The following is a 15,028-nucleotide window of genomic DNA, read 5'->3' as shown; positions in this document are numbered from 1 at the left end:
ACCCCAAAGGAGAAAAGGGACACGTTGGCTCCAGCACCTCCCTCTTGCAGTCTGCCTTTGACCACAGCAGATGCTGGTGTAGTCACTTCTGGACTCAGTCCCTGGTTCTCAATCTTCCCCTCCATCCCCTTTGTGTAGTAGTCTTGCCTCCTCTCTTGGCTCATACTTTGTTGAGAGGAGGCTGTCAGGGAGTTGGTAGAGCCAGAGTTTAGGAGCAAGGGAGGCAGATAGGATTTAATGGCTATTTGCCTTTACCCAGTACTGTCCCCTGCTCATCATGTCAGCCTAGGCTGAGGGCACAGAGGCCACACGACAGGGAAGCAAAGCCTATCTAGCCCCGGGCAGCCAGCTAAGGACCAAGGCTGGACCTGGCTACAGGTGACGAGTCCTGGTTAGGGCCCACATCCCTCATGACAGGCAGGTCTCTACCATCTGTGTCCCTCCATACATGGAATTTTTCCAAGGGCTTGGGGATGATGGTGAAGGGGCAGCAGTGAAGTGGCTTGGTGGAGCTCACTGCCCTGCAAGACAGCACAGATGTTCTCTGGCACACGCCTGCTGCTCACTCCTGGCTTCCCTCTCCTCTTACAGCCCTTGCTCAGTCAGACACTGAGCTCCTTCCCTGGGCACCTAAAAGTGGGCACAGGGCATTTAGATGTTGTTCCTGCCAAGAGATTGTTCAGTGAGTCTTCCAGTCAGCAGGAGCTGCTCAGTGGGGGTGGTGGGGTGGGGAGCAGCCTTTATCCCTCAGGCCTATGAGAGGCAGCATGTTGTAAAGGATTGGACACCAGGATTCCTGGGTTCTGTCTAATCCTGCACCAGCCACGAACTCACTGTGTGATTTGCCAAGTCACTTCCCCAATCCAAACCTCAGCTTCCTCCCTTGTTAACTGAAGGGCTGTGCTAGAAAATCTTGAGGTCTCTTCCAGCATTGATATTTTCCCTATCTGCAAAATAATCATATGTATTTGGCTTCCTGTGAGGATTAGAGATGATTCATATAAATTCCCAACAGTCAATGAAATTATATTTGGTGCAGAAAATGTGTCACCTTTAGAAATCCTGGGATCAAAAAATAAATGAAGAAAAATAAATAAAAATTCTGGAATCCTTCCCTCTGTGAATCAGGTGACCTAAATCCCTTCCTCCTTAAGCAGAGGCATAAACGGCAGCAGGAGACAGATACCACCAACAGAATTTATTACCCAAAGCAGTTTGAGGAATTCCAGGCACTGGTCACAGCCTTCTGGTTACAAGAAAACCAGAACCTCTTCAAACTTACTCTCCACCCACAGCCAAAGTGAGAGATTAAAAGCTGCAGCCCAGGTTATGTCACGGCTACTATATCCTCATTCCTGATTAATAATCTCAAAGTAAGTCACAAATGGGTATGATGTGATTTGGATCCAAATCTTACACAGAAAAACCCCACAATTAAAATAAGACAAGTTCAGAAATATCATTCCAACAGACAAAAAGATACTAAGAGCCTTAACTGGCTATGAGAAGTGAAAAGGTTTTGCTGATAATAGCCAGAATTAAGTGAAATTGTCTGATAATCATCAGCAAGTGTGAGCCTCACTCACATTAGGAGGGGAGGCTAATCCTGTGTGATGGACTAGTTAGAGGCATGATTTAAGTTCTCCCCTTGACTGTCCTTAGGTAGGAGTCTTCTGGTTGCCTAGTGACAAGGGACTGTGCCTAAGGGTAGTGCTGGGAAGGTGGTTCTTCACCTTGCAAATAAAATGACAGTGTTCTTAGACAATCCTCAAGCAGTGTTCCTTTCACACTGGGGAATGAAAACTGGTTTGAACTCACATGGGATTTTGGTTTTATCCACTTGATTGGTTTTAAAATTATCTTAGTCCCTTTTCTTATTCTCTTTTTATCATCAAACCAAATACCACTTATCCCTAGAAACATTGTGCTCTAAACCAAAACCACTGACAATCCCTCATCCCAGCCCCTGAGTTGCAGATTTTCATGAAAACTAGTTTCTGGGCCATTTAAGTCTTGATGAAGTTGTCCCTTCACAACTCAGCTCCCATCCCCCTCCTGGTCAGTCCTAGTAGAACCAGACTTTTCTCCTCCCTCAAGGAAGGCACTCCAGGAAGATGGGGAGTTCCCAGCGCCTGCCCGTCAAATTCTGTCCTACTCACTGAACTTTGCTCAGCATGAACTAGTCACTCTGGCTAAGTTCCCCGAAACTCTCTCTCTACTTGTGTCTTTAAGATAAACCAACTTCACTGGGTAAGGCTCTCTATTTATAATGAATTATTTTAATTATTCTTACCATTCAAAAGAAACTTCTGCATCAAAGCCTACTCCTGCCCAGCCATCAGCCCTGAAATGGGTGGGGATGAGGGCAAAACCCAATTAACATCAGGGATTCTGGTCATTGGGGTCACACTTGAGCATGACTTTCACGCCCAATCCCTTTTTGGATGTTTCAAAAGCCTCCAGAGCTTTCTCCAGAGGAAACCTATGGGTGACTAAGGGCTTTACATTCACAGACTTGGATGCAAGCATTGAAATTGCCACCGGCCACCTGTAAAAGAGCATAAACAATGCATTCAACCCTCAGGAAGAAAGAGCCTGGTCCCTAAAACTACCAACCACAGATCAGCTTGGCCATTCTTATTTACAGCACTATGGTCTGCAAAGCCAATTTTACAGATCAACAATGGAACAAATGACCTTATGGCTTGCAATTCAGGGATACAGCGCCTGTTTCCAATTGCCCCCACTCCTCACCCCCCATCTGTAATGTCCACCATGACACCTAGAATTCCTTTGGCATAAAGGCATAAGGAACATTAAGGAAGCCACTGTGAAAAGACGGATAAGCCTCAGGGAGGCATTCCAGAATAACCCAGTCACACCCACTGGCAGCTCAGCTTAGCAGAGTTTACAGGAAAACTGGTGCTCTGCTGAGGGCATGAAACTGCAGACTCTAAGGGTAGGAGTAAGGGATGTTGCTGGGCAAGGATGGCCCAGACAGAGGGCCCTAGAAGGGCAGAGAGTGGAGCTGCACAACATGGGTGGGATAAATTATGACCCTCTCAATACCCTCGGTGGACCCTGGGGCTCAGGAATGGGAAACAAAGGACTGATTTCTTGCTTTTGTCCTCCTTTCTCTCCTTCCTTTTAAAAGGGAGAAAATGAAGATCTGGCCACTGAAGGAAATGGAAAAGAGAGGGCCTGGGTGAGGAATGGCAGACACCCAATAAGAGCATGCATCAAAATCCCCCCTCCTCCATCTGTCCCCTCCTCTGTCCTTCTGCCCCTCCAGTTCTTTAACCAGGAGTGAATGTTCTATTCTCTCTTTGGATCCCTGTCACATCACCTGGCTGTCAGTGTGGCCAGGGAGTGCCCCTCATGAGTAAACAGGCAGAGACTCGGTCCTGGAGGTCATGTGGGTCCTGCCCAGGTCTTGCTGGAGGCTAGCCACCCCAGCTCACCCACAGCGTACTTACGTGTTGCAGTATCGAAACACACCCTTGATATCTACCTCCCGGATGGCTGCGTGCACTAGGGGTACTGTGGTCATCTCAGAGCCCAGCCCCACAAGCACCAGGGTCCCACCAGAGCGAGTGGCCTGAAGAGGAGGCAAAAGCAAGAAAACTCAGAGGGCTAGCCCATGGCTCACTTGGGAGAGTGTGGTGTTGATAACACCAAGGCCACGGGTTTGGATCCCTATATAGGGATGGCCGGTTAGTGACAACACCAAGTCAAGGATTAAGATCCCCTTACCATGGGGCCGGCCTGTGGCTCACTCGGTAGAGTGCGGTGCTGATAACACCAAGGCCCCGGGTTCGGATCCCATATAGGGATGGCCGGTTCGGTCACTGCCTGAGCGTGGTGCTGACAACACCAAGTCAAGGGTTAAGATCCCCTTACCGGTCATCTTTAAAAAAAAAAAAAAAAAAAAAAAGATCCCCTTACCGGTCATTTTTAAAAAAAAAAAAAAAAAAAAAAAAACCCCCTTCCGGGTCTTTTTAAAAAAAAAAAAAAAAAAAAAAAAATCCCCTTACCGGTCATCTTTAAAAAAAAAAAAAAAAAAAAAAAGATCCCCTTACCGGTCATCTTTAAAAAAAAAAAAAAAAAGCAAGAAAACGCACTTCCCATTTACAGTAACACACTGTCATCACACAAATGTCCTCTAATTGCATCAAGTATCACAAAATTCCAGAGAACACGATCTTTAAGTACCCAGCAGAGGACCTGGCATACCACAGGGTTCAGAACCTAAAACTTGCCATACTGCTGAACTCTTCAACAGTCTGAACAAACCAAATTCAATAGTGCAGCACAGTAAACATTATTTTCTTTAGAGATCCTGAATCCATTATTTTCTTTAGAGATCCACTTGACCAATGGAGAATGAAGCACAGAAGCATCATCTTCCAACGCTCTACAAATTAAGCATCAGTTATTGGCTTCAGCCCCTACACGTCTCAGCACCAGGTCCTCCTCCAGAGCACCCCTCCACAGGCAGGATTTTCATCAGACCTCTAAGGAAACCCCCTTCTAGCTCACTGCTGGTGAGAAAACTATCAAGCACTTCACAAATGGAGAGAGCTACTGAAATTCTGTGGTTTAAAAATGGCTTTAGGCTGGCCGGTTAGCTCAGCTGGTTAGAGCGCGGTGTCAACGGATCAGAACTCTGTACCAGCCAGCTGCCCAAAATAAAAAATAACTTTTTTTAAAAAACAGCTTTAGGGGGCCGGCCCGTGGCTCACTCAGTAGAGTGCGGTGCTGATTACACCAAGGCCGCGGGTTCGGATCCCATATAGGGATGGCCAGTTAGCTCACTGGTTGAGCGTGGTGCTGACAACACCAAGTCAAGGGTTAAGATCCCCTTACCGGTCATCTTTTAAAAAAAAACAGCTTTAGGGCCGGCCTGGTGGTGCACTACTACAGTGCGCCGCTTGGGAGCGCGGCGACGCTCCCGCCGAGGGTTCGGATCCCACATACAGACCGGCCGCTCACTGGCTGAGCAAGGTGTGGGTGCAACACCGAGGGTTGCGATCCCGTTGCTGGTCCCGGTCCGGTACGGGCGCGACACTGAGGGTTGCGATCCGTTGCCGGTCACGAAAAAAGACAAAAAGGAAAAAAAAAACAGCTTTATACGTGCAGGCTGGCAGTCAGAAACATTTTTGTCCCAGAGACGTGCATCCTAACGATATCTGCCATATGGATTTTGTCTTCCTTGAGTATTTATCTGCATTATCAGTTCCCTCCGTCGAGTGGATCAGACGTGGCAGGTTTTCTGCTGGAAATCTCTATATAACTCCATGTGAGTGTTGTGCCTGCTCCAGAACTTTCTAGGGATCACTGTGCTCAATGTTGTGAGAGACAGAAAAATAGGCAATTCACTCACACTACGTTTTCATTATAGTCTGCAGCAGTAGCAGTAAGCACTTATCGGGACCATTCCAAGTGCTGAACAGTGGAGCTGCAAAAAGGCACATGTCACAGACTCTGTCTTGGAGGTGAAGGATACACCACAGAGACAGGCCTGCAGTGCCATGAGCAAGAGGCAGAATGAGGGGGTCTGAGCAATGTGGGGGTGACTCCAGCACTGCCGCTTTTGAGCTGTGGGACCCTGGACTTACCCTCTCAGCCAGTTTTCTAGGAAAACTGTTACCCCATCAGCATTTCCTCTCTCCTGGTGATGAGGAAGAACATTACCACCTAGCCATCCCAAGCTGCCAGTTTGCTGAACACAGGTCAAGGAAATCTTGGACCTCCTGACCACTGTCCTGAGGGTGTGACCTCTGCACCAAGGAGATGACATCGGTTCTACCCCAAGGCATCTGCCAAGTCTCCTCACAAACACTATGTAGTCATGACCTGGCAGGAAGGTGATGCTCAGATATGTCCATATTTGGTGCTGCTGCCTAAACTGCCCATTGGCAGAGAGGCCTGTAGCATTCTACAGCACCTGTCATGCATGATGGCTCCACTCCCCACATCAGGAGAGACACTGCTTCAGGCCTAGCAAGGCCCTTGGGTCACATTCTCCTCCATGCCTACCTCAGGTAGCTGGCTATCAGGCCCCACCATCAATAGCTGGAGACGTCAACTGTTCCCAAATGCTCTCAGGGCAGGGCAGAAAAGGAAGGAAAGCCAGGGCCTTTAAGTCCCACAGCCTACATTGCTTCTCTGTGGGATGGGGTTCACTGACCTGGCAAAACCTGAAGACAGTGGACACACCTTACTCATTATCATGGCCCTCAAAGTGCCCAGCACAAAGCCTGGCACACAGCAGATGCCCAGGACATACTGTGGGTAGGTCGATCACACACAGACCCATCGTCTCTCTGAGCTTTGTTTACTCTTCACCCCTTCCCACATGGTAACTACTATCTGTGACAGTAAAGCAGAGAACTGGCCAACTCCAGCTGAAACTCAGGACAGGGCAAAGGTGGCAGTTGCTCCTCCCTCCCACTGCTTCCTCAGCCCCCAGTGCCACTAGGCATCTTGGTGGGAGGGCTAGGCAGCCCTGTCAGGGTGCCAGGCCCAAGGGCGTGCCCCACAGCCAAAGGGATCAGCTTTCCCCAGAACGTCTCACGTGCTGCAAAGTGCCCTTGTGTATGAACCAGCTGTGACTCAGAAGGAAGGAGGAAGCCAGTGCTGCTGTGGAAGGCGGTCTCGGAGGAGGGGACAGGAGTTCCCTGTGGATACAGCTGCCGGCTGCCCAGCCCCTCCTCATAAGTACAGTTGCTAGTTCCCTCCTTCCCCACCTCTGCTAAGCAGTAGGACAGAGTAGGGAAAGCTCAGACATTGCAGTCAGGCACTCACCTGAGACCTGAGCCTGAGGCAAGTCACCATGACTCTCAGCATTAAGTGATAACTGAACTTTACGCTATTGTGCAGATTAGGCATCATGTTTTTAAGTACCCAGCAGAGGACCTGGCATACCACAGGGCTCAGAACCTAAAAGAGATTCTTTCTCCCTTCTTCCTTATACTTTGATCTGTCAATGCCACTTCCTCTCCTCACCCCCAACTCCCTGCCAACTTCCCATAAATGGTGAGTGGGTCGCTGGGGGGCGAATCAGGCACTGGCCCTTAGCTGCTCCTGGTTCTAGGGGAGAGCACAGCAGTAGCCAACTGCAACCCTGAAAAATCACCTCACCTTTGCAACTAACTGAATTGAAGGCTGTCACACTGTGTCAGTGACTCAAAGACTGCAGTTCTCCTCAATGAAACAAGACAGGGATTTCCCACACTCAACTAAGGCATGGTTCTCTATTCCTCTCTAGATCTTTTTACAAAAGCACTACACTTTTTTTAAAAAAAAAAAGATGACTGGTAAGGGTATCTTAACCCTTGACTTGATGTTGTCAGCACCATGCTCACCCAGTGAGCTAACCGGCCATTCCTATATGGGATCTGAACCCTTGGCCTTGGTGTTATCAGCAACACTCTCCCGAGTGAGCTATGGGCCGGCCCACAAAAGCACTATACTTTCATGATCACAGATATGAGCGTGAAAGCAACTTCATCCTAAAGGAGTGAGCCACTTAACATTTTTCAAGGTCCAACTATATCTGTTACCTTGCATGAACCTCCAGATGAGGATATAGGCAAGTGTAATTAAAAACAGGGATTCCAAGAGATTAACCAAGTCTGCTCAGGGTCTCACAGCAAATAAGTGGAGAAGCTCTATCACGGGACTCCTTACTTCTGCTCCGTTCACTCCCCTGCACTAACTCCCCAAGCTGCCCATCAGCTCCAGCTGCCCTCCTCCTACTCACGTAGATGCCAGCATGGATGGCAGCCTCTGCCCCCGTGCACTCAATGGTGACTTCAGGCTTGCACCCCAGCAGACCTTCCACTTTACTGGCAATTTCCTGAGGGCTCTCCTTGGAGATCTGGAGGACGAAATCAGCCCCAACTTCCTTGGCTTTGGACAACCGAGAGGCAGACAGATCTAAAGGTGAACAAAAGTTTCTTTCACACTGAGCACGGGATGACTGATTAGGAGGGAGATAAAATGGAGGTGCAAGATTTGGTGGTGGCAACAAAGCTCTGGTGAAATGTGGTGTTGCTGAGCTCAACACACATACTCTACACCCTCACATGGTGCCGTACACACCACACAGCTCGACATACACTCACAGATAACTTCTCCTCACACAAAATACACACTCACACCCTTCCACATCTCCACACACCCCAGAAACACCACACAACTGCACACACACACCCACATACACACTCACAGATAACCTCTCCTCACACATGCAAACTCACATTCCTCTCACAGCTCCCACCCATATCACATAACACTTCACAGACACCCCTTATATGCATACCACACACACCACCAACCCCACATCACATGCACAAACAGACCCTCTTTGCCTTCTAAGCTTGGTCATAATAGACCAAGGGCTGAGCCTCCTGTTAGGATCAAGGGGGCAGTAGGGGTACCTGAGGACCACACATAAAAAGCCACCCCCTCCCTTGACAAAAGAGCCTCATCCTGTTCTGAGTTAGTCATCCCCTGAATGGACTTTTCAACCCTGGGTCCCAGGAGAAGGAGGAGCCTCTTTAGAAACCCAGTACCGGGGCCGGCCCGGTGGCGCACTGGATAGTGCGCCGCTTGGGAAGCGCGGTGGCGCTCCCGTCCGAGGGTTCGGATCCCACATACAGACCGGCTCCCGCTCACTGGCTGAGCGAGGCGCGGGAGCAACGCCGAGGCTTGCGATCCCGTTGCCGGTCCCCGGTCCGGTACGGGGGCAACACTGAGGGTTGCGATCCGTTGCCGGACACGGAAAAAAGACAAAAAGACAAAAAAAAAAAAAAAGAAACCCAGTACCTACGAAGGAAATGAATCCCATGCCCTGCTCCAAACTGTACGCCCAGCTGCTTTCCCTCAAGGAGATTTAAAATGAAAATCTTACCAGTCACCACTACTTGAGAGGCTCCCATTGCCTTGGCCACAAGCAAACTGACCAGCCCAATTGGCCCTAAACAAAGCAGAAAATGGGAGACATTCGTAAAATTGTAAACATCAGCAGCTCTCCCCCTTGTCCAGGCCATGGGCAGTAACCATATCTTCTGTGTATCTCTAGCACCTATCCCAGTGCTTGGCAACATACTAAGACTTTAACAACAATTTGTCAAATGCATGAGAATTATTCTCTACATGAAATATGCTCCTGGTGCTAGGTTCTAGTTGATCCTCTCATAATACAGAGCTAGAAATTTTCTTTTTCATTTTTTGGCAGCTGGCTGGTACAGGGATCTGAACCCTTGACCCTGATGGGTCAGCACCACACTCTAACCAATCCAGCCAGCCCTCAGAGCTAGATATTTTCTACTTACTCTTGGTCCCTGATTGGAGATGATCTCAAAAAACCAGAGGATTCAAGGAAACACATACTTGCTCAGAGAGTAGGAAGTATCAGAAGGTTGGGGTATGTTTTCCTGTTCTCTCTTTGGACCCCACCTTCATGAGAACCCATCACACCTCCCCCAGGAGAGACATATCCTTTTTAGGTATCCTCTGAAGATCACCCTGGCAGCTGTCCTTAAGTGAGCTGGCTCTTTGGGTTGAGCCATTAGCAGCTCAGGCAGCTCCAGCATACTCAAACCACCTGCTTCCCTACCATATCTGCATGCTGGATGACACTATGCTTTTAACATAAAAAACGGACCCACCAACTAAGGCAATGCAGAATATTTGTGGGGATTTGCTTTTGATACACACTCCTCAAAAACAATTTTGTGAGTTCCCCCAGAAAGCAAAACACTAGAAAATAATACCTGAAATGTCCAGCAAATGTGATTAGTCAAATAAACTACAGTGGGATACTACATAGCAATTAAAAATTATGCCAACTGAGCTGGCCGGTTAGCTCAGTTGGTGAGAGCATGGTGTTACAACAGCAAGGTCAAGAGTTCGAATCCCCATACCAGCCAGACATTTAAAAAAGAAAAAAAAATCATTAAAAAAATAAAAATTACACTGACCCTGTACTGGCCAGCCACCCAAAAACAAAAAAAAAAAAAAAATTTTGACATGGAAAAACGTTCATGGTATACTAATTTTTTTAAAGAATATGTAGGGCCGGCCTGTGGCTCACTCGGTAGAGTGCGGTGTTGATAACACCAAGGCCACGGGTTCGGATCCCATATAGGGATGGCCGGTTCGCTCACTGGGTGAGCGTGGTGCTGACAACACCAAGTCGAGGGTTAAGATCCCCTTACCGGTCATCTTTTTAAAAAAATAAATAAAAAAATAAAGAATACGTAAAAGGAAGCATATTTAGCATGGTCTCATTAAAAACAAAAAAACTAAAAGATTCTACACGAAAAGATTAATAGTAGTTCTCTCATACTGATAGGTGATGGAGCTATGGGTGAATTTCTGTGTGTGTGCACGAATATGTGTGGTATGTATGACTTTTCATTTCCTGTAGCAAAAAGATACCACCTATGCAGATTTTTTTAAAGAATCCGTCACCTGAGTCCTGCAGTCTGCTGGCTCATTGAAGCAAATCTGTTCTACACCCATCACCCCTCTTAAGGAGCCCGGCGGTCACTTATTTTGCCTAAGAAAACCACTCACAAGTGAGCAGAAGGAACACACCACAAGGAGTACGAGCATGCTATTTGGGTCACCGGCAGTTAGAAGCCTAGAAAGATTCAGTCTGAGGTTGCTAGGGTTTGTTCTGGGTGGCTAGAAGAAGGGGATGGTGGAAGGCAGCTAGCTGTGACCCTTCTGCAGGCAGAGCTTGCTCATGGTGGCCTGGATGCCACTCCTCCACTGGCTGGGAGCAGGGTCTATCTTGCTCATAGATGGAACGAGGCCATCACATCTCTGATTCAAAAGTTCCAAAAGTTGCCCTTCCCCTTACTACCAAAGATATTTCCCTAGTTTCCTGTCAAGGGTTTGAAAATAATCATGAGATTCATTCTTCAAATGAGCAAAAATGCTATATTGCCTGGAAATGTAATATGAATTACTATTGAGTCTGCAGATATTTGTGTATTTAGCAAAGTGTTGGTCACTGAGGGAATGGGATACTGTAGTCCTCCCCTACACAGAAAGATTCTAGAACCAATCCCAGCCTTTGGAGGGGGAATGAGATGTGCAGAGGGGTCCCCACATTCCCAGTCAATGAACCAATAACCAGGATGTCATGTGTTTCTTACCAGCTCCACACACAAGGACCCTGTTTCCCAGAGTGACCCCACCTCGCTGGCAGGCATGGATCCCCACAGAGAGTGGCTCAATCAGGGCTCCTTCCTCAAAGGTGACACTGTCAGGAAGCCTGAGGAGTCATTCAACACGCACAGTTAGATCCTCTGTTAACAATAATAACAATAGCTACGATTTATTGAACATTTATTTATATACAGGGCAATGTGCTAAGCAATTTACATACATTTGCTCACGTAAATCCTCAGAACAGTTCTGTGGTAGGTACTATTATTTCCATTTTACAGATGAAGAAACTGAGGCTTGGAGGGTTAAATAACTTGCCCCAAAGGTTCAAAGCTAATGAGGGGCTCAAAGGATTTGAATTAGAAGCCAGATATGTCTAATTCCAGAACCAATGCCACACCGCCCCCCTCTGAAAATGGTTTTCTTTGGAGAAATCACTTCAGTAAATGTGAACACATTATGTTTTCTTCCACATGGTATGTATGGTGTGGTTGTCATTAATAAGTGAACAGTTCATTTAACAAGAGGCTAACATAGCCATATTCCAGTCTCTTATTTGTTTCTCAAACGCCCAGCCTTTCTGGTCCCACTTTAGCAAACCGTCCCAACTATCAGCAACGTTGCAAAACAGCATTTCAGCAGTAGGAATCACTCTGCTCATCGTCCCCCATATTGCACGTTCCAGTAGAGCCACAGCTGAGGACAGCAGCTGCTTGGCCATCCCAAGACTACTTATGATGGCAAAAAGGCCTGTTCCACTTAGCTGATTAAATGCCGTGTTACCTTCACCACTGGGTTCTTGTTTTCACTTCCACTGGCATCTCAGTCCTATCGCCAATCCCACCAATGATAACAGCAAACATTTGCATAAGCCTTTACAGATTAGAGAGTTCTCCATTATCTTATTCAATCCTCACTATAACCCCGTCATGCAGGACAGGAAGGCTATATTTTTACCTTTATTTTACAAGAGAAAACTGGAGCTCCATGACATTAAGAGCCTTACCCAAAGTTATGAGGCTAGTGAGTGGGAAAGCAAGACATGAACCCAGTTCTCCTGATTCCACCTCCCCTGCCTGTCCCACTTCAGCTCCCTCTTGGTGCAAGCAGCTCTGTAGCTAATATCCAATTTCTGCTAGTTCTTCATTGTCCAGTATTTACCCAGTGCCCCAAACCTTCACATGCAGGAACATGAAAACCCTCAAATTACAAAAAGAAATAAAGGTGGCAGCCAGACCACGTGCTCATTCCCACGGTCCTCCTGTCACTGTTGACAGTCCCAGAGAAAGTCAATCATGAGGCCTGGGGTCAACCCAGCTGCCACCCACCCACCCTCTTCTCTCCTGCCTCTGCTTCTCTCCCATCGCCCCCCCCGACTCCAATCCACTCTCTTGCTCTGACCACTGTCCACACCCCTCCTACTCACCCTACCAGCATCAATTCTATATGAGGCAAAAAGTTTTGTTTTTTTTTTCACGTGTCAAAGATTTATTTACCTCACTGTGGGGACCAGAAAGATGACAGATGTTACAGAAAGATGGGAAAGAAAGAACTATAGAGAGAGTTAAAGAAAGAATGAACACAAATAAAAGAGCAAAGTCGAATACAAAACTGCTTAGTGACCTACGGGGCGATACACTAGACAGAAAGTATCTACAACCTATCAACCTTCTACCAGTTAGCATTTAACTGCACACCATCTGGACTCTGATCAAAAGTAGTCAAGTCAGGGGGTTGGCCAGTTAGCTCAGTTGGTTAGAGTGTGGCACTGATAACACCAGGGTCCAAGGTTCAATCCCTGTACTGGCCAGCTGCCAAACAAACAAGCAAACGCAGAACAAGAAGTAGTCAAGTCAAAAAGAGTTGATTTGCGTAGGGAGTCAGACGACCCGAAGCAAGCTTGGTAGATAATGCTAGGGAACTCGGAGAGAGCTCCCGTTATCTTTTTGTCTTACTGTCAAATTTTAGATAAGTTTCTCTAATAGGTCTCCCTCTGACTCTTCCTGTCTCTCTTGCTGTCTTGAGGATTGTCATCTTTCTCCAAATCTTTAGAAACTGTCAGTCCATCTTACTGTGTCTCTAATTTCTTTCTTTTTTTTTTTTTTTTGCTTTTAAAGGATTTTATTTTCATTGTAGTCAGAGTCATCTTTGTATTCAGCTTTAAGGTATAAAAGCGGCTTTAGAAAATTTAATCAATAATGTGCATAATTATGATATACATTTGTTTGCATAATGATGATATACATTTGTTTCAATATGATGCTTTAATGATGATATTGATTTGTTTCAATTAACTTCAGGGGAAATAAATGAGGTTTGATTGTATGCAAAATTTACTGGAATAAGAGTCTCCTAATTAAGTGTACAGAGTGGTACTCTGCTGAAACAATTGGTTGCACTTTTTGTTGGCTCATATCAAATGCTGATGAAGATACATCCTTCTATATTTGCTCACAATTCCAATTTTAAATATTTACCTTCACATGTATACCCTTTATCTTCTAAGCAAGATAAAAAATACTGGCTTCCCATTACATTTTCACCTTCCTTCTGCTAGGTGAACAGTTCTTCTTGTGGGAAATACTTTCTTCACCAACACAGGTTAGGCAGATGAGTCAGTCTTTACCTATCAGAAACCCCCATCTCCCTAGCCATATTGATGATTGAAAGGTACAAACAAACCAAGGCAATAGGGACCTCCCTGGACTTTTGCTTGAACAGTTGGGAAAGCTTTTTCTCTTTGCACTAGGACAGTTGGATGTCTATCTCTAATTTCTGTCCCTTTTCCTCTTCTTGCCTCTCCTGTCTGTCCCTTGAGTCTCGATGTCTGCACTTCTTGTCTCTGTGGATCCATTCTCCATCTCCCGCTTTGTCTCTGTCTCTCTTGTCATCTCCATTCGTTCCTGATCTCTCTCCCTCTTGCTAACTGTTCTGACACACCTGCCTTCTGGGCTCCGGCTCTCTCTGACCCTCTCTAATGAAAGTTGAAATCCCACTTTGACTCAGACCATGACTCTGTGTTCGCTTATTTTCACTGTCTCTCCTCATGTCCAAGAAGTTTAAAATAAAATGATGAATATCCCCAAACCCTCTCAAGGACCCCCATACACACGCTGTCAGACAGGCCTGCCCCTTCACATCTGCGCCTCCCACCGAGCTCATAAAGGCTCTGGGCTGAGGGTAGGTTTTGGTGGGAACTGCACCAAGGAGAGTTGGGATTGAGGAAGGTGATAAGAGAGGATTGTCATCCAGGAGAGTACCCTACCCATGAAGCAGATGCTGCCTCATCAAACCCGAACTCAGCACAGCCAGCCCCGTGGGCAAGCCGCCTGGCATGGAGGCAGACACGTGGACGAGGAGTCATGGGACCCAGACCCTCTGCCACAGACCTTGGGAGAGTCACTGGGTCCTCCCTCCCCAACATTGTCCAGTTGGGGTTGACAGGGACCAGGGATGAGAAGACTCTAAGTTTCTTCTCAGTCCTGAACTTTCAGGACTTTATAAACACCAGAGAATGACAAGGCAACTTGGTTTTTACAATAGGTTCAGGGAACAGGCAAAAAGGGGTAAAGGATGATCAAGAAACCAAAGGGGAAACAGACAGATAGAAAATAGGAGGGTAGGAAAATAAAGAGGATGTGGTAGTATAGGAAACCTCACAAAGAGAAATCAGAGAGGAGCACTTGGGTCCAGGGCTGGGCTGGCGACACAGGCAGGAAGTACACAGGGAGGAGAAGAGAGACAGGGTTTACACGCCCCAGAGACCCTCCTCAGCCCTCCCATTGCCAATGCCAACCAGACAATCCTCTCCCCCACCATTCCCTACAAACTACCACCACCC

The 15,028-nt window shown here is 47.0% G+C and overlaps 1 protein-coding gene and 1 non-coding gene across 2 annotated transcripts in view; one reads left to right on the top strand and one right to left on the bottom strand.

The window, feature by feature from the left end:
- Nucleotides 1-1,178: 1,178 nt before the first annotated feature.
- Nucleotides 1,179-15,028, bottom strand: part of SORD (sorbitol dehydrogenase) — a 34,473-nt gene continuing 20,623 nt past the window's right edge. Inside the window, exons 5-9 of the mRNA XM_008583092.1 lie at nucleotides 11,175-11,293; nucleotides 8,918-8,983; nucleotides 7,766-7,941; nucleotides 3,477-3,598; nucleotides 1,179-2,548 (exon numbers count right to left, since the gene is read on the bottom strand). Coding sequence (XP_008581314.1) covers nucleotides 2,383-2,548; nucleotides 3,477-3,598; nucleotides 7,766-7,941; nucleotides 8,918-8,983; nucleotides 11,175-11,293 — 649 coding nt within the window. The 3' untranslated portion in view covers nucleotides 1,179-2,382. The remainder of the gene's footprint in view (nucleotides 2,549-3,476; nucleotides 3,599-7,765; nucleotides 7,942-8,917; nucleotides 8,984-11,174; nucleotides 11,294-15,028) is intronic.
- On the top strand, nucleotides 12,924-12,997 carry TRNAI-GAU. Its single transcript has one exon. It is a non-coding gene; the product is annotated as a tRNA-Ile (tRNA).

Source organism: Galeopterus variegatus, unplaced genomic scaffold, assembly GCF_000696425.1.
Source record: "Galeopterus variegatus unplaced genomic scaffold, G_variegatus-3.0.2 Scaffold2829, whole genome shotgun sequence".
Classification (NCBI taxonomy): domain Eukaryota; kingdom Metazoa; phylum Chordata; class Mammalia; order Dermoptera; family Cynocephalidae; genus Galeopterus; species Galeopterus variegatus.
Note: the sequence above shows the minus strand (reverse complement) of the source record. Positions and strands in the feature narration are given on the sequence as shown.